Below are 19,323 nucleotides of genomic sequence, written 5' to 3' on the forward strand. Positions count from 1 at the left end.
AATCTTCTAAATCTTTCCAATAAAAGAAATAGCATGAAAATAGTAGAAAAATACAACAAAACATCAAAATAGCCCCATCTTGTTTCAAAATCAAAATTCTGGATTACCATCAAATTTAAGGCACATTAAACTCATTAAAAAAATTAATGATCCTCATCAATACCAGAACAAATTTCAGGATAAAACTAGAAACATCGTAAGGCATTATGGGAATATTCTAGAAGAATCTAGATATTTCAATCTTTCTTGACTCTCATGTCTTCAATGTTACTCAACAGTGCAGTGTCCAAAGTCGGGTTCAAAATCAACTTCTGAAGCGATCGGAAAGCAGGATGCTTTGCGTCTTTACATAATTGTAGAATGAGACTTTCGGAAGTTGAAATAAAAGCTCCAGTTTGCATCAGGCGGTCCAGTCCAAATTTCCTGAAACAAATCTGATTGGCTGAAAAATATTAAGTGTAGTTAAGACCATTCATCCAACAAGGAAAGGACAAACATACGAGATGTACAGCTCATCACGAACAACTGTTGAAAGTGCTTTAATAAGATACCACAATTGATTCCTTCAGTTTTTTTGAGAACACTATACTTGGGAGAAAACAAACAAATCCTACGCCTCGTTTCTTCCGACATCTTTTAGGGGGTAGATCGAAACAAAGGGGTAGATCTAGATTCAGTCTCAAATATAGGCTAAAACTGACATATGTACAACAGAATTACTCCTATCAGGGCAAAGCGATACGTGTATAGCGACAGTTGGGACAAATGTCATGAATTTGAACTTTGAACGAACTATGAGAGTGTATTGATGTTCCACTAAACACACCACTTGGTTGGGTTTGAAAATAAAACTGGTAATTAAGTTTTTACATCGTTACATAAACGGGACCCAGAACGAGCCTAACATGCATGTTAAAAAGTTATAGTTACATCGTAAATATAAAGGTGGTCTAAGGACATGTTCCGAAAATGAAACTTCGAATTGATGTTCAGGCTATTTCTTTATTTTACTCTCCCATATTTTGCGTCTGGGAACGTACTGAGAAGTAAAATTGCTTGCCTTAATTCCTAATGGAACAAGACAGCTCGCATCAAGGCGAAGCCCTGAATATTACGACTGCCTTTCAAGGTCTTTTGAGCACTGATAACAAGAAAAAATTATAAGTAAAAAATTGAATCGAAAATATTTTTTTTATTTGAGTTTCTTTAAAGAAAATCATCCCCTCACACGCCATCTAAAGTAAACAGTGATAGATTTCGCCCCTAGTAACGATTTCTGAGACAGATGAAATCTCCGCGTACGCGTTAATAGCGTGAAATATATCGAGCGTTAATTGTCCCAAATTGGCCGAAATCGCAATCTACGCTACCCCCATAACAATACAAAAGATGATCACAGGTGAAATATCTTTTCAAATTTAAGCTAAAAAAAAAAACAATACCTTTTGAATGATATAAAAAAAATCCGTCAAAAATGGCTATTTAAAAAGTCGAAATTTATCGAAAGAAAAATACCCACCCGAGCACAAATTTTCCGTTACTTTCGTTGCGAAAGTCAGAACAACAAGACTGCTCGTATCTGCCGAATGTTCCACTGTCTTTTAAAAACTATGGAGCAGTAGTTACATGAAATCATTAAACGCAATAAAATCAGAAAAATTTTAATTGAAATTTGAGATTTTTTGTAAAAATCATCCCCCTCACGCCATATTAAGAACAAAATGATAGATTTCACTCCTAGTGACAAATGAATTATGGCAAATAAGCTTCCTTCAACCAATTTGAAACAATTTCTAGGACGGACTAAATCTCCGCTTACGCGTTAATAGCGCGAAATATATCGCGCTTCAATTTTCCCAAAATGGCAATCTTTAAACCCCCATAACTTTACGAAAAATGATCACAGGTGAAATATCTTTTCAAATTTAGGCTCAGGACAACAATAGTTTTTGAATGATATATAAAATCCTGTCAAAAACGGCCCATTAAAAAGTCGAAATTTGTCTGAAGAAAAAGACCACCCGAGCACAAGTATTCCGTAACTTTCGTTATGAAAGTCGGAACAATAATTTCTTTTGTCGCTTACGCTTTAAAATGACAAAAAATTTCTCACAATTTAATAACCCTATGTCGGTTTTTTTGTCAAAGACCCAAATACAAGCACCCACAATTTCACTAAAAATGATCACAAGAAGGATTTTTTAAATCTGGGAGTAGAATGTCAATACTAATTAGATTACATAAAAACAGTCAGAATGCCTAATTAGAAAGCTAGTTAAAAATTTTCTGTTAAAATGGCTAGTTAAAAAGTTAGTCAAATGGCTGTCTGGAGAAACAAAAGAATCGGTACAATAAAGTACTAGAAAAATCAGACAAACACGAAGAGATGAAAACATTTCGCAAAAAACAGCGTAACAAAAACTGAAAAAAAAACTTTTCGTTGGTTTTTTTGTCCATAAATCTAAACACATTCTCATCGGGCGGACGATATCTAAATTGAAAGATTGCTCATTGTTCATTACAATATAGAAGATGTCGATTGCCATTAGTCAATTGGTGCTTGGGTCATTTTTATAATTGGAAAATTTGTCTGGTAACTTTGACATGTTATCCTCCAACCGACACTCTACTAAAGCAAAGGCCTACAAACTACACCAAAACCATCTTTTGAGTAACAAAATAATTAAGGCCGAAACCCATAGAGCCGTAAAATTTCATGCTGAAATCCTCGCTTTAAATACAACTTTCTAGTCGAAATAACGTTACTTTAAATATATTTTCCATAAAAAAATTCACACAGAGGCGAAGTTGCTGTTCGCATACATAAGAAAAAATATGACCGATAACGCTACTGGGAAAACTGAATGAGTAAAAATTTGATTCTACAAAACTTCTTCAGTGACGAACGCCAAGTCGGTGTTAATATCCTTAGCATTGGCTGTACTTAATAGCTGTTTATTGATCAAAATGAACACATTTTGCAGCAACAATATTCTCGTCGCAAAAATATTTGTGACTTAGCCAGGAAAAAAAGAGAGTTCATTCTATAACACAAGCTTTGCTTGTGTAAGTATGGATAAAAGCCGAATTCGCTTTGTAAAATTTGCTTAAAATACAGCTTAGGGCAATTAAAAAGCCATTCGTTGATAGTCCTTAACATTAGTGGCAATTTGGTGCTAGCTGACTCCGGAAAAAACTCGCGTCTTGACATTTTGTTCCACTGAATCAAAAAGAAAAAAAAAGAGAAGAATGCATTATCTGCAGGCAGAGAAAAGTTTCTCTGTCAAGACAATGACGTGTTTTTTAACCAACATATAGACACCACAAAGAAATTTTATAACATATTATTCAAAATTTCATCTATTTTAAGCTGCAGTCGACATTTCAAAACTCTTTTAAAAAAAAACCAATTCACTTAACTAACCCCCGGGTTTCACCTATGGTACAGTCTCTCTACTTCAATTCAGTTCAAAATAATTTGCAAAACTATCAGATATTGATTTTAAATGCTTTAGAAAAATAAGTTTAAAAATCGAGTAGTCAAGCAAATTTCATTTAAAGGTCGCGTCGAAGCAATTTGTTTTTGTTTGTATATGTTTTTTTTTATATGTTAATGTACGCAAACAAAAACTTTTAAATTAAAAATTTCGCCATTTTGTTATTCTATAGAGTTCTGCGACATTCAACTTTCGCAACGAGAAAAAAATTAAGTTTCGAATATCAATATAACAAAAATTTGCTAGCGTTATTTTCATTTTTCTTAACCGGAACATACTTCAAGTATTCCAATTACCAAAGTTCCAATCAAATATATCTTTTTAATTTTTACAGCGTTTTTGTTCCGACTTTCGTAACGAAGGTAACGGATTATTTGTGCTCGGGGTGGTTTTTTTCTTCAGACAAATTTCGACTTTTTAATGGGCCATTTTTGACAGGATTTTTTTACATCATTCAAAAACTATTGTTGTCCTGAGCCTAAATTTGAAAAGATATTTCACCTGTGATCATTTTTCGTACAAGCCATTTTTGAGCCATTAACTAGCCATTTTTGACGGAATTTTTTTATATCATCAAAAAAAAGTATTGTTGTCCTGAGCTTAAATTTGAAAAGATATTTCACCTGTGATCATTTTTTAAAAGTTATGGGGGTTTAATGACTGCCATTTCGACCAATTTGGGATAATTAACGCGCGATATATTTCGCGCTACAAAAGCATGAGCGGAGATTTAATTCGAAACCGTTCCAAATTGTTTCAAGAAAAATTATATGCCATAATTCATTTGTTAATAGGAACGAATCTACCATTTTGTACCTTATATAGCGTGTGGGGTGATGATTTTCACGAAAAAAAATCTCAAATTTAAGAAAATGCATTTTTTTTATTACAATCAATTTTTTCATGTTATTACTGCTCCCTACTTCAGAGCTTAAAAGGCAGTCGGAACATTTAGGGTTTCGCCCTGATACGAGCAATCTTGTTTAACTTTAAATTTGAGTAAAATGAATCAGCACTGCCATACACCAAAATGTTTCAGCGATTCATAATTTCTATCTAGCCTTTTTGACGGAGTTTTTTATATCATTCGACAGCTAGTGTTGTCCTTAGCTTAAATTTGAAATGATATTTCACCTGTGATCTTTTTTCGTAAAATTATGGGGGCTTGAAGATTGCCATTTAGGCCAACTCGGGACAATTATCGCGCGATACATTTCGCGCTATTAACGCGTAAGCGGATATTTAATCCGTCTTAAAAATCGTTCCAAATTGGTTCAAGGAAGCTAATATGCCGTAATTGATTTGTTAATAGTAGCGAAATCTATCACCTACTTTATATGGCGTGTGGAGTGATGATTTTCACAAAAAATATCAAATTATAATTTTTTATTTTTCATTTTATTTTATTGCATTTAATTTTTTCATGATATTACTGCTCCATAGACCTTAAAAGACAGTCAGCACATTCAAGGCTTCGCTCTGATACGAGCAGTCGAAAATCTCGGTAGCTTATGAAAAAGTAGAGTGACTAAGATTTTATATAAAAAAAAGTTAATACCACTATTAGCGTTAATCTGCTCGACATAAATGAAAACTCAAGCTAAAAAAGGTGAAATGAAAAGTCAATTCAAAACACCATCAATTCAGACGGAAACAATAACAAAAAGCAACATATCGGCGGAGAAGAGATTCTGATCACAGAAAACAGGAATGGGATCAGGTTTTTGTATCATCAAAGTTTCAATTCATTGTATACACTTCGAATACACAAGAGCAAAAAAGGCAAAAAATAAATACGAAATAAGCCTTAAAAACAAAACGTTGGGATTCAATTCAAAAACCTCATGATTAAGAGTCACTTGCCTTAGCTATTGGGCCAAATTGACTGGCTAAAAAGAGATGGATGTTTGTGCAAAAATGCTTCCAGCAATAAATGCGTCGTGACATCATCAATCAGAAAAACACGCAGCACAGAAAAATATGAAGTTATCATATGTTTGTTAAACTGAAGTTGGCTTTGAAACTTCACAAAATAAACGCAAAGAAAAAAATTACTCGCAAATAAACTGTCAAAGGAAAAATGGCTTTGCCTATGAATGATAAAAGCTTGCTTCATGTTTCAAAAAAAAAACTAAAGACCCTCAATCAGCTATTTTATTCACGCTTTCTGGTTACTCTTTGATCTGTTCAATTAAATTCTATTTTAAATTCCTCAAAAGATGGGAAATGCTTTAACTCGCTTTAAAAATAGGGTAGACTTGCGACGGTATATTGGCATAGGGTAGATTGGAACATGAAATATGATAAAATAGGGTAGAATGAAATGAGATTGAGCAGAACAGGGAAAGAATTTCATAAAAACTCAGCTGTCATATTTCGTAATTAGCGTGGATTAAGTTTCAATTAGAATCCAGCCTTTCCCTCTTAACAACTAAGTTAATATAAGATAATGGCACATTAGTTCGAACTATTTTTAGCAAAACCGAATACATGATTTGAATTGTGGTGAACGATGATGAAACTGCTACCAATCCGCCTCTCAAACCTTAAATATTTCATGCTATAATAAATATGTTGTATTTGATTATGATTAGTAACTTATTGGTATTCGGATGTCAAAGCACATGCTATGAAAAAGCTCCCAAAAATGGCACCTATATTTGCGACTTAGGTTGGAAAAAAAGAAGGTTCGTAAAGGCATTAAAATGTGTGAGAGCATATATGCAGATATTGGATAATTTTGACTTTTTCTTGAAAAAAAAAACAAACAAGAAAAAATCACCAAGACTGGTATAAGATGAACCTAAAACTATTCAAAGCGAATATAGACAATTTTTTTCAGCCATGTATTAAATTTAAATTGTCATATAGTTATGAAAAACTTCAAATTTTACCAATACTCATTCAGTTCAATAATCTTCTCCTTCGCTTGTCGTGTGAGGTAGCGTATCACAATTCAGACAAATTACAAAAAAATTGATCAAGTTCTTTTTATTACGCGAATTACTCTCAGGTGTTGTTGTTGATCTTAAGAAATTAGCCAACGATGGTGTTTTATCTGTTGAGATATGGTTATTGTTCCGACTTTCGATACGAAAGTAACGGAATATTTGTGCTCGGGGTGGGTTTTTTTTTCTTCAGACAAATTTCAACTTTTTAACTAGCCATTTTTGACGGAATTTTGTTTATATCATTCAAAAGGAATTGTTGTCCTGAGCTTAAATTTGAAAAAGATATTTTACCTGTGATCATTTTTCGTAAAGTTATGAGGGTTTAAAGATTGCCATTTTGGCCATTTTGACCAATTTAAAACCATTAACGCGCGATATAATTCGCGCTATTAACGCGTAAGCGGAGATTTAATCCGTCTTATAAACCGTTCCAAATTGGTTGAACGAAGCTTATTCGCCATAATTGATTTGTTACAAGGAACGAAATCTATCTTTTTGTACTTTAAATGGCGTGTGGGGGGATGATTTTCATAAAAAATTTCAAATTTTAGAAAATAAAATTCTTTTTTTTTATTTAATTTAATTTTTATGTTATTACTGATGCTCCATAAACCTTAAAAGGAAGTCGGAACATTCAGGGCTTCGCCCTGATACGAGAAGTCTTGTTCGTTATGGAGTCCGATAGTAATTGGGTTTATTCTGACTTATCGGTTCTGTTGTAGTCTCTTCTTAATTAAGCTTCCCATCAAAATGCTTGAATTTATTGCTGCATTAATTATTGGTTTTCATTCTGATTTATAACCTAATCTATAAACTTAAATTTTATGCGCATAGTAATCGAGCTGTTTTCCGGTCCTGTATGAAGAGCTTTGCTTCAAATGGAATAAATTATACATTTGGACGACATATGCTGATTTACAACTCCATAAAGTAAGAACAACGTACTAATTGTAACTAGTCACAACAAATCCGCAAACTAGAAAAAAAGCTATCTTCATAACATGCACAATCTGTTTTTTCGTTAGATTTTTTTGGAAGAATTTTTAAAGTTATGAGCAATCTGCTTGCTTCTAAAAACAAATACATAAGTTCTATTATACTATGCCAGCTCTATATTACTAATACAGACTATACTGTGCATGACAAGAGGATAGCTTATTTTTTGACTACCTACAATTTGAAAGTTGCGAAAACGGAGGTGCGTTTCTAGAGAAACTCTTCTGTGCTCCGATTGAAACAGCTTTAAATAAACCTCACTTTACGGAAATGAAAAAATAACAATAGTCTGAAATAAACCATAGCATGCTGACATGGAAGACAGACTCCATTCCTTTGGGCCTGAAAACCCAGTTTGGAGTTACGGAGAATGACACACAATTCACAGATGCATTGGGCGGAGGGGGTCAATTTAATCTAAAAAAAAACAGTCGGGGTCATTTCTGAATCTCATTTAGAGACGATGGTATTAGATCATTGTAAGATAGAGGTGACAACTTGTCCCTTTCTTGAAACTCAAAAATTATGAACAGACCAGTGAATCGAAAAGGATGTTGAAAACTCAGATTCGATAATTTAAGGCAATAAATATTCCGTTTTCTTCGAAAGAGGGAACAATAATCCAAGACAAAATCCAACTGTTGCTGGCAGATACCAAATAGAAGCACTCAAGATACGAAAGACACCAACTATAAACTGAAATCAAACTAACATTAATTGTTCATATATGACAAGGATACATTCTTTTTATGTCGCTGCACTGAACTGCAGTGCCCTTTTCCTCTTCGATGTTATTAATTGAGGTACTTTCCGGCGTCAAATTGCTTTTGACTTTTACGGAGTAAGTTCAATCAACAACTGTGAAAAATATTCGCCCCCAGGGAAATATTGTCTGAAAACCGGATCCATAATTGAATTCATACAAATTGTACGGTATTAAAGGCTGCTTGAACTTCAATAACCTTTACAACTGACTGCCATTTTTGAAGCTCAAATTACACCAATTTGCGAAAACTGGATCAAATTTCCACACTTAATTCCACTGATCTGAATTAAAACGTTTTGTCCAACTGACTTGACTGTTGACGCAAATGTTTCCTCCCATATTAATTTTTACTCCTTTTGTTTTGAGCTCTCCCTTTGAAAAATCGAGATATGAAAAAATATCGTTGAACAAAGTCCAATTTTTAATAAAAATATTGAGTTGAAAAAAATTTGAGTTCACAAATACAGATTATCACTTAAAATTTGATGACGTAGGTTGATTACTACCCTGGACTGAAAAAGAAAAGCAAATAAGTATTCATAATCAATCCAACTTCTTTTTAATAAATTGATGTTAACTTCCGCAAAACAACGTCATTTTGATGAGATTAAGTGGACAAAAAACTGGCCTCCATTAGAGCGAAACAGATTATAATCTTAAAGAAGCAAGGTAATCCAAAACAGCCTTAAGCTCGTTCATTTAATTTTTTTCTGTTTTTGAATTTGTCCAAATATGTGTTCAACAGCTTTCTGCTCTGGCTTTCATGCAGCAATTATGCATATATCCAGTTTTTCCTAATCTGAGGTGCAAATCTGAGGATTCCAAATTTAAGGTGTAAAATATGGATCAAGTTGACATCCTCCCCCAAAGCATTCAAGACTCACCCCATAAAAAAATTTTCAATACCACGACAGTAGATTACTTTTGGCAGAGCAGAGCACATAATAATAAGAAGTGGACATCAAAAACATTTGAAAGGCTTTGAGAATGATTAACTTCCTGTTGAACTGTTTCTACTGATTTGCGATTTTAAATGACCCAATTATTTGGAAAAAAAAGGAAAAATTAGAAAGAGAGCCATGCTAAACATAAAACCAAGTGTTTTTCACAGATTAAGTTCCTCATTCCATAGAAGAAACAATGTAAATCTGAGGATCTTTGAACATTAATTTATTAAAATTATTTACTGTACCGGATTCATAAACAGAGTTTTGTCAAAAACGTCGTTTTTGCTATTTATGGCTTTTTTGACAAATTTCAAATCAAAACGAACGAAAAATTTGCTACTGATCAATTTATATGACTTTCAGGAAAAAGAACCACCTGATATAAAATATTGCCAGCCATGCGTTCAAAAACAATTAAACATAACGATGATTGACAAAGTCAAATTTTAAGGAAAATGATCATAAGAAGATGCTGCGGACTATCAGACCGGCTGGTAGCCAACCCAAAATATGTTTGCTACGGCGCAATTAAGTGACGGGCCTATCGATGGTCGCCCATCGAATATGATAGAGGTGGATCGCACACCGTAGGATGTTTCGCCAACCTTTTGCAACCTGGGTGACATGCTCACCGCTGGTGGAGGCTGTGATAGTGCAAGTGCTGCCCGATGTTGCACGTCCTGGGGTAGTTTCACGAAGCTACTCCCTGTTCCAACTTTCAGGCACCGGATTCATAAACAGATTTTTGTCAAAAACGTCGTTTTTGCTATTTATGGCTTTTTTGACAAATTTCAAATCAAAACGAACGAAAAATTTGCTACTGATCAATTTATATGACTTTCAGAAAAAAGAACCACCTGATATAAAATATTGCCAGCCATGCGTTCAAAAACAATTAAACATAACGATAATTGACAAAGTCAAATACCCAAAATATGTTTGCTACGGCGCAATTAAGTGACGGGCCTATCGATGGTCGCCCATCGAATATGATAGAGGTGGATCGCACACCGTAGGATGTTTCGCCAACCTTTTGCAACCTGGGTGACATGCTCACCGCTGGTGGAGGCTGTGATAGTGCAAGTGCTGCCCGATGTTGCACGTCCTGGGGTAGTTTCACGAAGCTACTTCCTGTTCCAACTTTCAGGCAACTCTCCTTTAGAACACGTTGAAAAGCGTACTTTTGTGTTTGATCAACGAGACTTCTCGGCACTGAATTGTGAGGGACCCAGAGTGTCAGATCTAGAACGACTCTGCTGAGGTGACCGTGCGATGATCCGTTAGATATCCGCTAGTGTTAAGCACGGTATTCATAAACCAGGCGCACTTCTTGATAAACTCGGCTTGTGACGTTATTAACGTCTTTCGGAGCAGACCCCTCGGATAATTTAGACACGTTGAGCGCATTACGTTCAGCAAAAAGTTCATTATAATGTCATTCACATCCTTTAGTTAGATTAGGGAGACCAAGAAAAACTTAGTTAGATTTTGTGAACAAGGATATCAAGGAACATAGCCGCAAGACAGACCGTGTTACACGGAGAGCCACAATTTGACAAGGACTGGTGCTGCCAACCCCAGGTGATTACGGAGGGAACACCCTGGTCTAAAATTGCATTTGTTGATGATATCCAACAGGGCCAATATCCTTTTTACTAGAATGAAACCCAAAAACATCTGCGAAGATAATTAAATATCTGCTCACTTCTTCTTGCTATAAAATTTGAGTCTCAACTTGGCATCACAAACTTTCGAAATCAGACAATATACTCATCTTTCTCGTGAAAAACAAAAATTTATAAAAGAAAAAATTTCCGTTCAAACAACATATAAACTATTTAAGCCAATATAACAGGCCGAAACCCTTATAGCCGAATAAACCTTGTACTAAAATACGACCAAAATTAAAAACTAACGGAAAAAATTAAAACTCAATTCCGCAATGTATCAACGATGCCCACAAAAAAAAGATCAGACAAACGTTCAAATCCCCCTGAAATTAGAACACACAACACTTCAATTAGCAACTGCTATGAAAAATGCTTCAGTACAAGCAAAATCCGTGCTGTGGCAACTAATCGACAACACTTGAGCCCAGGCAAGCAAATATCCGACAACACATCTTGAACAAAAAAAATTCAATTGAAGACATACTGAAAAAAACAAGGTCCGGTCGAGACTCGAACCCCAGAACTTAGGATCCAGAGGCGACGGCGTTACCCGTAGGCCAAATAGGAATGAGCCCGCAAGAGGTTCAGAGAATAAAAGAAGAGAAGAGAACAAAGAAAAGATGAATTTTTCGAATTAAACAAAAAAAAAAAGAAAAACATTAATCAAAATCAGAGTAGGTAAATTTATTACATACAAAACAATTTTCAATTATAGAAAAAATTGATTAAAAACCAAGAATTGAAAAAATTCCTGTAAAAGCGTACCATATTATATAAAAAATATTTGAAAAAAAAACAAAGTCGACAGAAATTAAGACGAAAACCACAAATTCGAAAAAAGGTTCTTTAATATAATTGAAAAACTAGTTGCTAACCAAAAATATCTAAACGATTGTTTTATTTGAAGTCGAGCATATCACCTTGTACGCTGTAAGAAATACGTTCCGTTAGTGCAATAACAGTTATGTGCAAAATTACTGGAACAAAGTCTAGTTTCCGATTACAAGACACTTGCTCTCGCAAGTAAAATGAAACTATTTAAAGAGATTGTTAAACAGTTGCTTGGGACCAGCAACCTAAATCTCATAAATCTTGTCGCTGAGGGTTTTACCATTGTATACCAGAGGTACGGGTGTGACACCTCTGATAAGACGTAAGACTAAACAGTTTTCAACTACTTTCAAATTTTTCCGTTTTTAAGAGGTTTAAGGTTTATTATTTTAAAAAGGTTAAATATTATAGGATAGGTGCCATCGGAGACCGGGGCCGTCCCTAAGAAGCAGTGACATAAAAAGCAGCGGCAAGCGTAAAATCAGGGGCTTTGGACTGTTGATGCTCCTAAGTAGGCTGCAATCAATGGATTTAATTGATTGAGTTCTTTGAATTTGGAAATAAATTAATAATTAAAAAATTTCTGTTAAAACTGAAGTTTCAAGAGACAGCAACTGATAGCAGCAAACGATAGCAACATAAATGATTCAATTAAAAAAAAACAAGTTGTTAACCTGATAAAAATATCCATTCCGATTTGATAAAGCTTGCTAATCGCAAAGCGTAAGCAACTTCGAAATATAGTCTGCCAAACTGAATATAGTATTTTTACGACACCCAAAATTATCAGTAAAAACATCAGTTTTAATCTTGAAATTTAAGTTTGATTTTGGGGAGACAAAAGTTCACTCGGAATACACTGAGAAAGGTATTCCTCGAAACATTCGTAGTCAGAAAAATACCATCTGTTCATTTCAGTTTAATAAAAATTGAATCTTCCTTTTGTTCTTCCATATACTATTTTAGCAACGGTCTCAGGATTGCAAACATCGGTCAAAGAAACGAAGAAGGAAAATTAATCAGATGAAAAACCCCATCGGACTTTTAGCAGACATTTTTAATTTTAAAGTAGACAACAAAGCTCACGCTAATCAGCCTGAAAACGCTGCCATTCAATTTTCTTTTGGGGGTATTCTATGAAGTGGAACAAATGTGCAAATTTTCTCGACCAGTCGACCTTCTTAAAACAGCTCAAAACTGACTGAGTTCCACTTTATTTCTAATGAGGATTTTAATTCTGAATTCTGATTGGTTATAACTTTCGGTCATTCTGGCATCGGGGGGATTCCCCCTAATGTGTTTGTAAAGCAATTGCAAGATACACATGAAAAGATGGCTACAATTTTAATTACCATATCTTGAAAAAAAAACTTGCATGTATTACCAAAATAATCCCCATCAAAAAATAAAATTTCAGAGCTAAAGCCAAAATCTTACAGACAGATGAATGGCTACTTTTGCTATTACTTTAGTATTTACAAGGATGACAGACTTAAAAAAAAACATTACTCCTGCTCGGGCCGTTTTCATATTCAGACCCATTTTACTTTTTCATAAAAAATTTGTGATTAAGAGTTATTTCAGACTATTTGAAAGATATCAATACTCTGAGCTCAAATTTTAAAATATATATATTTTTCGGGATTATTTTTCTTGAAAATATGGGGCTAGCAAATTTGCAATTTTCTATTAGCGTGTAACAATATGGCGAACTAATCCGGTTCAGAAATCAATGCAAATATTGAATTGATGCAAACTAATTGATCCAATTAAGATGTAAATATTATGTCATCCTTGTAAATATTAAGTATATGTAAAATATATCACTTTTGGTACTTAACATGCTGATCAATTAATGCACACTTTTTGCACCAACGTTGTCACTAAAGTGGGCACATTGAAATTTAAAAAAACGATCGCTTAAAACCACACTTGCAAGCTAACTTGTGTGACAACTATGCATCCCACTTCAATGACCGTCGAAGAGCTGCCATGCCCTAGTGGGGTAAGGCAAGTGTCTCTCAACACGAGGGTCGTGTGATCAAACCCCACTTCGGTCATGGTTGGAGGAGTCCCAATGTGGTCGACATCTTCGAGATTGGAATGGCTAATGCGAAATGAATAACACCCCCCTTCAAGGAAATTACACCACGGGGTCAAGGTAAAGAAAAACAACAACATTTCAGCCACTCGCCTGTCAATTAAACTTCTGGAGGAGACACAATCTGCAGCAATGTGTACATTGATATCTTTTTCTATCAGGTCCAGAGTCGTCTGCAGCACACACACATGGCTTTCGATCCCCGTCAGGACCACGTCTGTCGAAGGCGAAAACGAACAAAACATTATCAACGACTAACTACTTCAAAATCACAAAAATATATACTCGGCATTTTCATTAAAAAGGCATCTGAAGGTCATCTTAATATACAAACAACCGCACAATTTTATAGCATCAATGTTTTCGTTTTCTACCTTTTTTCCCGTTATTTTGTTTCTCATAAACTTGGCGAGTTAAAAAACATAGACAGCTTACAGTTTGAGAAAAGCAATGAACTCAAGAAAACAAAATAAACATCAACTTGCGAATTTTGAAGAAAACATAAAAACATGATTTAAAACATATGCCCTTAAAGCTCTTTGAATTTCACCCACACTTTATGTTTGACGCTTTCTGATGAAATTGCAAAGGATCATTAAGAGAACATTTTATTCTGCTGGAAAATCAAATATTAAATTCCCTATTTCGAAACAAGAAATCGATCACGTTTTTCGTGACCTTTACAATTATGCTGTTTGATAGTGGAGTGCTCCTTCCTTCTAGCAAAGGAAATGAGCTGAACTTAAAAAAAATCAAAATTCAAACAGCAAAAAAATCAAAATGAGCGTGAACAAATTTTTTCCTGAGAAAAAAAAACCAAACAAATCACTAGGACCGAAATATGAATGCTCATTACGTGCAACTTTTTAACCTTTTCGAGCACTAAGTCATTGAGAACAGAAATCTTATAATTGAAAAATTGGTTTTCAAGAAGGTAGCAGACTCGATTATTATTTACACAACTCATAACAAAAATATAACTGACTATCCAAGAACACCAAAATAACAAAATGTGCAATAGGATTGGCTGCAATATTGGTACCACAATAATGTTCTAGGCGCAAAAAAAAACAGCAAAAAAGAGCTTCGCTCAACAAAATAACTCAGTCTGGAATGTGGGGAAATAAGAGAAACGTACTAAGCTATGACAGTCTGCAAAGCCTTTCATAGATCCTCTGCGAATCACAGAAACGCCAATTGATTATTATTATTATGTAAAACTGACTGAAATTGAGACTATCATATTATGCATTATAGTTCTCATGTTAAATACATGCACTAATCTAACACTTTTCAAAGTTGTCACCTATTGTAATATTGCTTTCAATTTAGAAATTGATTTTCTACCTGTCAGCTTCTCGGAAGACGCAGTGGACGAATAACAAGAACTGTCCATGACAGTTGGAATGCACATGGAGAAAAGAGTCTTGTCAAAGTAGGTAGTGGATTCGGGCATCGCAGATTTCAATTCATCCACTGTGTGGCCTAATCCTAAAATAAGAACACATTTTTCCAAGAATACATTTATATAATGGGCGACATTGAAAACGCATTACCAAGAATTTAGCTATAATTTTCTTCAAAATAAACGATTGAAGAAACTGTGAAATCTTAAGAACTAATGCTTTAGAAGCAAATGTGATCACATTTCATCGACAAAAGTGCACACATTTTTCTACTTTCTATCAGGAAGGGGAAAAAACTCTTTCGTTGACCTTTTGTGCTCACAATTAAAAAAAAAAGTCGAGAAAAAATAAAGTCGCCTCAATATGCCCTGATAAACAGCAAAAAGTTTTAAAAAAGAACCCCAACTGAGTTTTGCTATGATAAACCCTGAAAATTCCTTCATGTCTGGGTAACGTCCCGTGAAGTTGATAAACTTTTTTGCATTCGGAAGCAAAAAATGGATGACTGGTCTGAAAAGTCGCGAAAAATTGGATGAAAAACGTTCAAAAAGTGTTAGTTTATGTGTCTTTAAGTTGAAAATTTAAGCTTTCTGTAAAAAATATTTGGTTACTTTTAGGGACCAGAAAAAAATACGACCCAAATATTATATTTCCTCCGCTCCCTGCTTAAGCAGGTACCAAAATTGGAAAGATTTGATATCTCTGCAAACTTGCCGAATGCTCGGATGGCAGAAAAAAACCACCTGGCTGAATGACGTACCAACTGGCCGAATTCTCGGATGGCCGAAAAAAAATAACACTCGAGCCCGGATAGTCAAAAAATTTAGCAGAAACGCAACGAAAATATCAACTTAGAGCGACGTCTGCAAGGAGCGAACGCTTGCTCTACTGCGCTTACATTCTGCACAAGAGTGAAACTGCGTGCTTCAAATTTTAGTTTCAAATGAAACCACTAACTTATTTTCAAATTCGCCCATTAACGAGCTAATAAAATGGTTAAACATATTCGATAATATTGAACCCTAGAACGAATTTTACCACATTTTCAATAGAGATTGTTCACAAGACTTGAAACTTTGAGAACATTTTAGATATTCAGAGTTTTAATTAAAAGTGCACATAGATATTAACAATTTAGAAGATAATGACATACCGCTGCTGTTGAATCCTTAAAACATTTGGGATAAACATGTTAATTAAAACACTGATTTAATGTCCTTGATTTAAAGGACACTAAATGAAAATCAGAGAGCGTCATCAATAATTGCGTCTCCACTTTACATTATGATAAAAAAAATAAGCATAAGAAACAACCGGGAAGTTTTTAATCAAGCAATTCTGGTTCTTAAAGAAAGCCATTGAGCTAAAATATTTGAGATTTCTCACACATTCTAACAAGAATACTTGAAATATAATTTATTATTTATAGTTTTCTACACGGAAGCGAAGCTGAGCTCTGTACCACTTGTGATACCACAATTACTGGATGAAAACAAAATGACGCTCAAAAATAGGCAAACAGGACTTCGAACGATGTTACAACTGAAAGTGGAAAAACGAAAAACAAAATTAAAAAAAAACAAATACTTTTTCCCGTTTAAATTTATCCAAGATTTTCAAAGGTTCTTTTGGGGTTGACTTTGGAAATTCAAAAACTGGTTCCAGATTCGTAACGATTTCAACAGTACTACCGGACATTTTAGGAAAAAAATCCATGAAGAAGCCGACAGAATTACAGCCGACAGCCAATAAGCCAATCGTTTTTGTCAAAAAATCATATTGGAAAAAATTTCATGTAATGCCCATAAAGATCCAGAAAGACTATAAGAGTAACTAATTCTAATAGGACTACATAATTTGGAAACTAAACCGACAGAGCTTGAGCGGACAATCATGAAGCCGAAAAATCATCAGCAGAAAATAAATACCTAAGTTCGATAATTACACAAAAAATGGTTTGTATTCTAGATATATCATGTACCAGTAGTACTACCTATCTACCAGTTTTTCCAGGCATGATGATATAAATAACAAGCAACCACGAAAACGCTCGAATGAGCCGATATAGTTCCGGCAGTTTTCATACCACAAGAAAAAACGAATGTTCAAACGAATGTTCAAACGAATGTTCAAACGAATGTTTGAGGCATATTCAAACTTGCCTTAAAAAATTCTCCTTGTAATATATCATAAGCACTCAAGGTTGAATTTTAATACAGAGCGGAAACGGGGCTTTGCAACACTTGCGATACAACGCAAGCAAAGCATTGCAAACTAGCGAATAAACAATAAGACAGCAAACAGCAATAACAAAAATGAACAAAAACAGTTTCGAAAATAGAAAAAAATTCAGAAAAAAAGTAAGAAACACAGCAACCAGCGTCAAACAAATCTAACATTTTTTTTAACGAGCGGCCATTTTCCGACAAAGCGTTCATTGAGCCGAAAACAAAAACAGCAAGAAATTGTTGACAAAAATTTTTTTGAGCGATTAGGTTTTAAAACATTGAACTTTTACAAGACAAAGTACCTGATTTATTAATCATTTATAATTTCACAGATACTGAAAAAAATTAAGGCCCGGCCGGAACTCAAACCACAGACGACCTTAAGGTACAGAAAAAACCACGTTACCTTTAGGCCAAGTGGTAAAAAGTATCAAAGTTGTTAAGATTCACTATTAAAGGAACTTTAATTTCCACTTCAGATGTAAGAAAAGTTGCTTACAGAAAAAAGTCTAGTTCCCGATTACAAGACACTTGCTATCGCAAAGAAAAATCCTTAGATTATTCAAAACAATTAACTCAAGGCATCGCTGAGCTTGTGATATTCTTCATTTCGGTGCTGGTACAGCTATTAGAACAAAATGACAGCTTCAAAAATTATACAAAGTTTGAGAATGAACTGATTATAGACAGTTGGGATTGGGAAGACGTTTTTGAGCTCAACGAAGCAGAAAAAATTATTGCTTTTTAGTAACTTTCTTATTTCTAGTTTTTAAAAAAGTTTTTGATTTCCGACAAATTTTTCAAGAACCTGCTATACATCGAGAAAACAAAAAAAATTATCCTGAAAACAACACATTTCGAAAAAGTGAAATTTCAATTCGTTCAAAATTAAATGCAATGGGGATTTCAGATTTATATCACAAAATGCATGTGGCCTTGTGCCACATCCAAATTAGTGGTAGCCAGCAACCACAAGGTTACTGGTTCAAAACTCACGTTCCATGCAATTTACAAAGTGAGCTCTTGTATGATAGCAACAGCTTAGTCAACATTATTATTAATTTGTGGGTTAGGCCTCCGGCTGAATAGCAAAACAAGATTGGATATAGCCCTGCCCCCAGTAAATTATAGCACCGCCATATTGTTAAAATCGCTGTGTAGGGGGGGGGGGGGTGGGCTATAATGGGAAAGACTCAATTTCCTATCTTTTCCCACCCACCTTTAGGATACTGTTCCGTGACAACAATCCTCATCTGCAGCAGTTTAGCCGCCTCCACCATCCGAACAGTGTTGGTTACAATCTCAGGGAAGTACTGGATGCTCTTCTTGAAGGCCTCTTGCATGTCACACACAAAGAGCGCAGTTGTGGTTGGGTTCAGTCGACCGAGAGAGCGAATAGCCGAGGACGCCATTTCAATCTGGAACAAACAAAACGCACACTATTTATAGCACCGAGTCATCAGTAGCAGGCTCAAATCAAGGATTTTTTCCGAGCTCTCAGAAAACACTATAATGGTCCTGTTTTGAGAAAACACGCCGTAAGCCCAAAAAGACAGGCCAATGACGATGTTTTCAGACACTTTGAGGAAAGTTTTACCTGTGTTGAATCGTGTTTTTTTAACCAAATAGTCAGCTTCAATGGTTACCGTACAATAGTAAAAAAAAAAAGAGGAAAGAATCTTTTCGTTGAGGGGTTCGATTCACTAAGAAAGTGCGATGGGTGTGGGGGGTGATGACAAATGTACTGATACTTAATAACTTCATCCGCTTAGTTTTTCCGCCATTGAAAATGTCTCGAATTTTCCTGAAATTCTGAGGTCACAGAGAACAAAAAAACACTGCATGTCCTTCGTTAGTCAACAATCTTGTTACGCTAGAAAATTGTGAACTTCTAAATAATACTGTATGCATATAAGAAGAGCTTTTTCAT

General features: G+C 34.7%; 1 protein-coding gene across 1 annotated transcript; it reads right to left on the reverse strand.

Annotated features, from left to right (window-relative positions):
• Positions 1–51: 51 nt before the first annotated feature.
• On the reverse strand, positions 52–18,807 carry LOC134855334 (isochorismatase domain-containing protein 2-like). The gene is made up of 4 exons (XM_063871830.1): positions 18,613–18,807; positions 15,107–15,250; positions 13,853–13,976; positions 52–423 (listed from the first exon to the last, which is right to left on the reverse strand). Exons 1-4 carry the CDS (start codon positions 18,803–18,805, stop codon positions 237–239), a joined length of 648 nt encoding a protein of 215 aa, XP_063727900.1. The 5' UTR covers positions 18,806–18,807; the 3' UTR covers positions 52–236.
• Positions 18,808–19,323: the final 516 nt, after the last annotated feature.

The sequence above is a fragment of the Symsagittifera roscoffensis genome, chromosome 10 (genome assembly GCF_963678635.1).
Source record: "Symsagittifera roscoffensis chromosome 10, txSymRosc1.1, whole genome shotgun sequence".
NCBI lineage: Eukaryota > Metazoa > Xenacoelomorpha > Acoela > Convolutidae > Symsagittifera > Symsagittifera roscoffensis.

Excerpts from the sequence above, each read along its gene's own strand:
- LOC134855334 (XM_063871830.1), bottom strand. The coding sequence starts at position 18,805 with ATGGCGTCCTCGGCTATTCGCTCTCTCGGTCGACTGAACCCAACCACA. Across the intron at positions 15,251-18,612 it reads CACGGAACAGTATCCTAAAG|GATTAGGCCACACAGTGGAT; the intron begins GTGGGTGGGAAA and ends TTCTTATTTTAG. Across the intron at positions 424-13,852 it reads TCCAGAAGTTTAATTGACAG|GAAATTTGGACTGGACCGCC; the intron begins GCGAGTGGCTGA and ends GATTTGTTTCAG.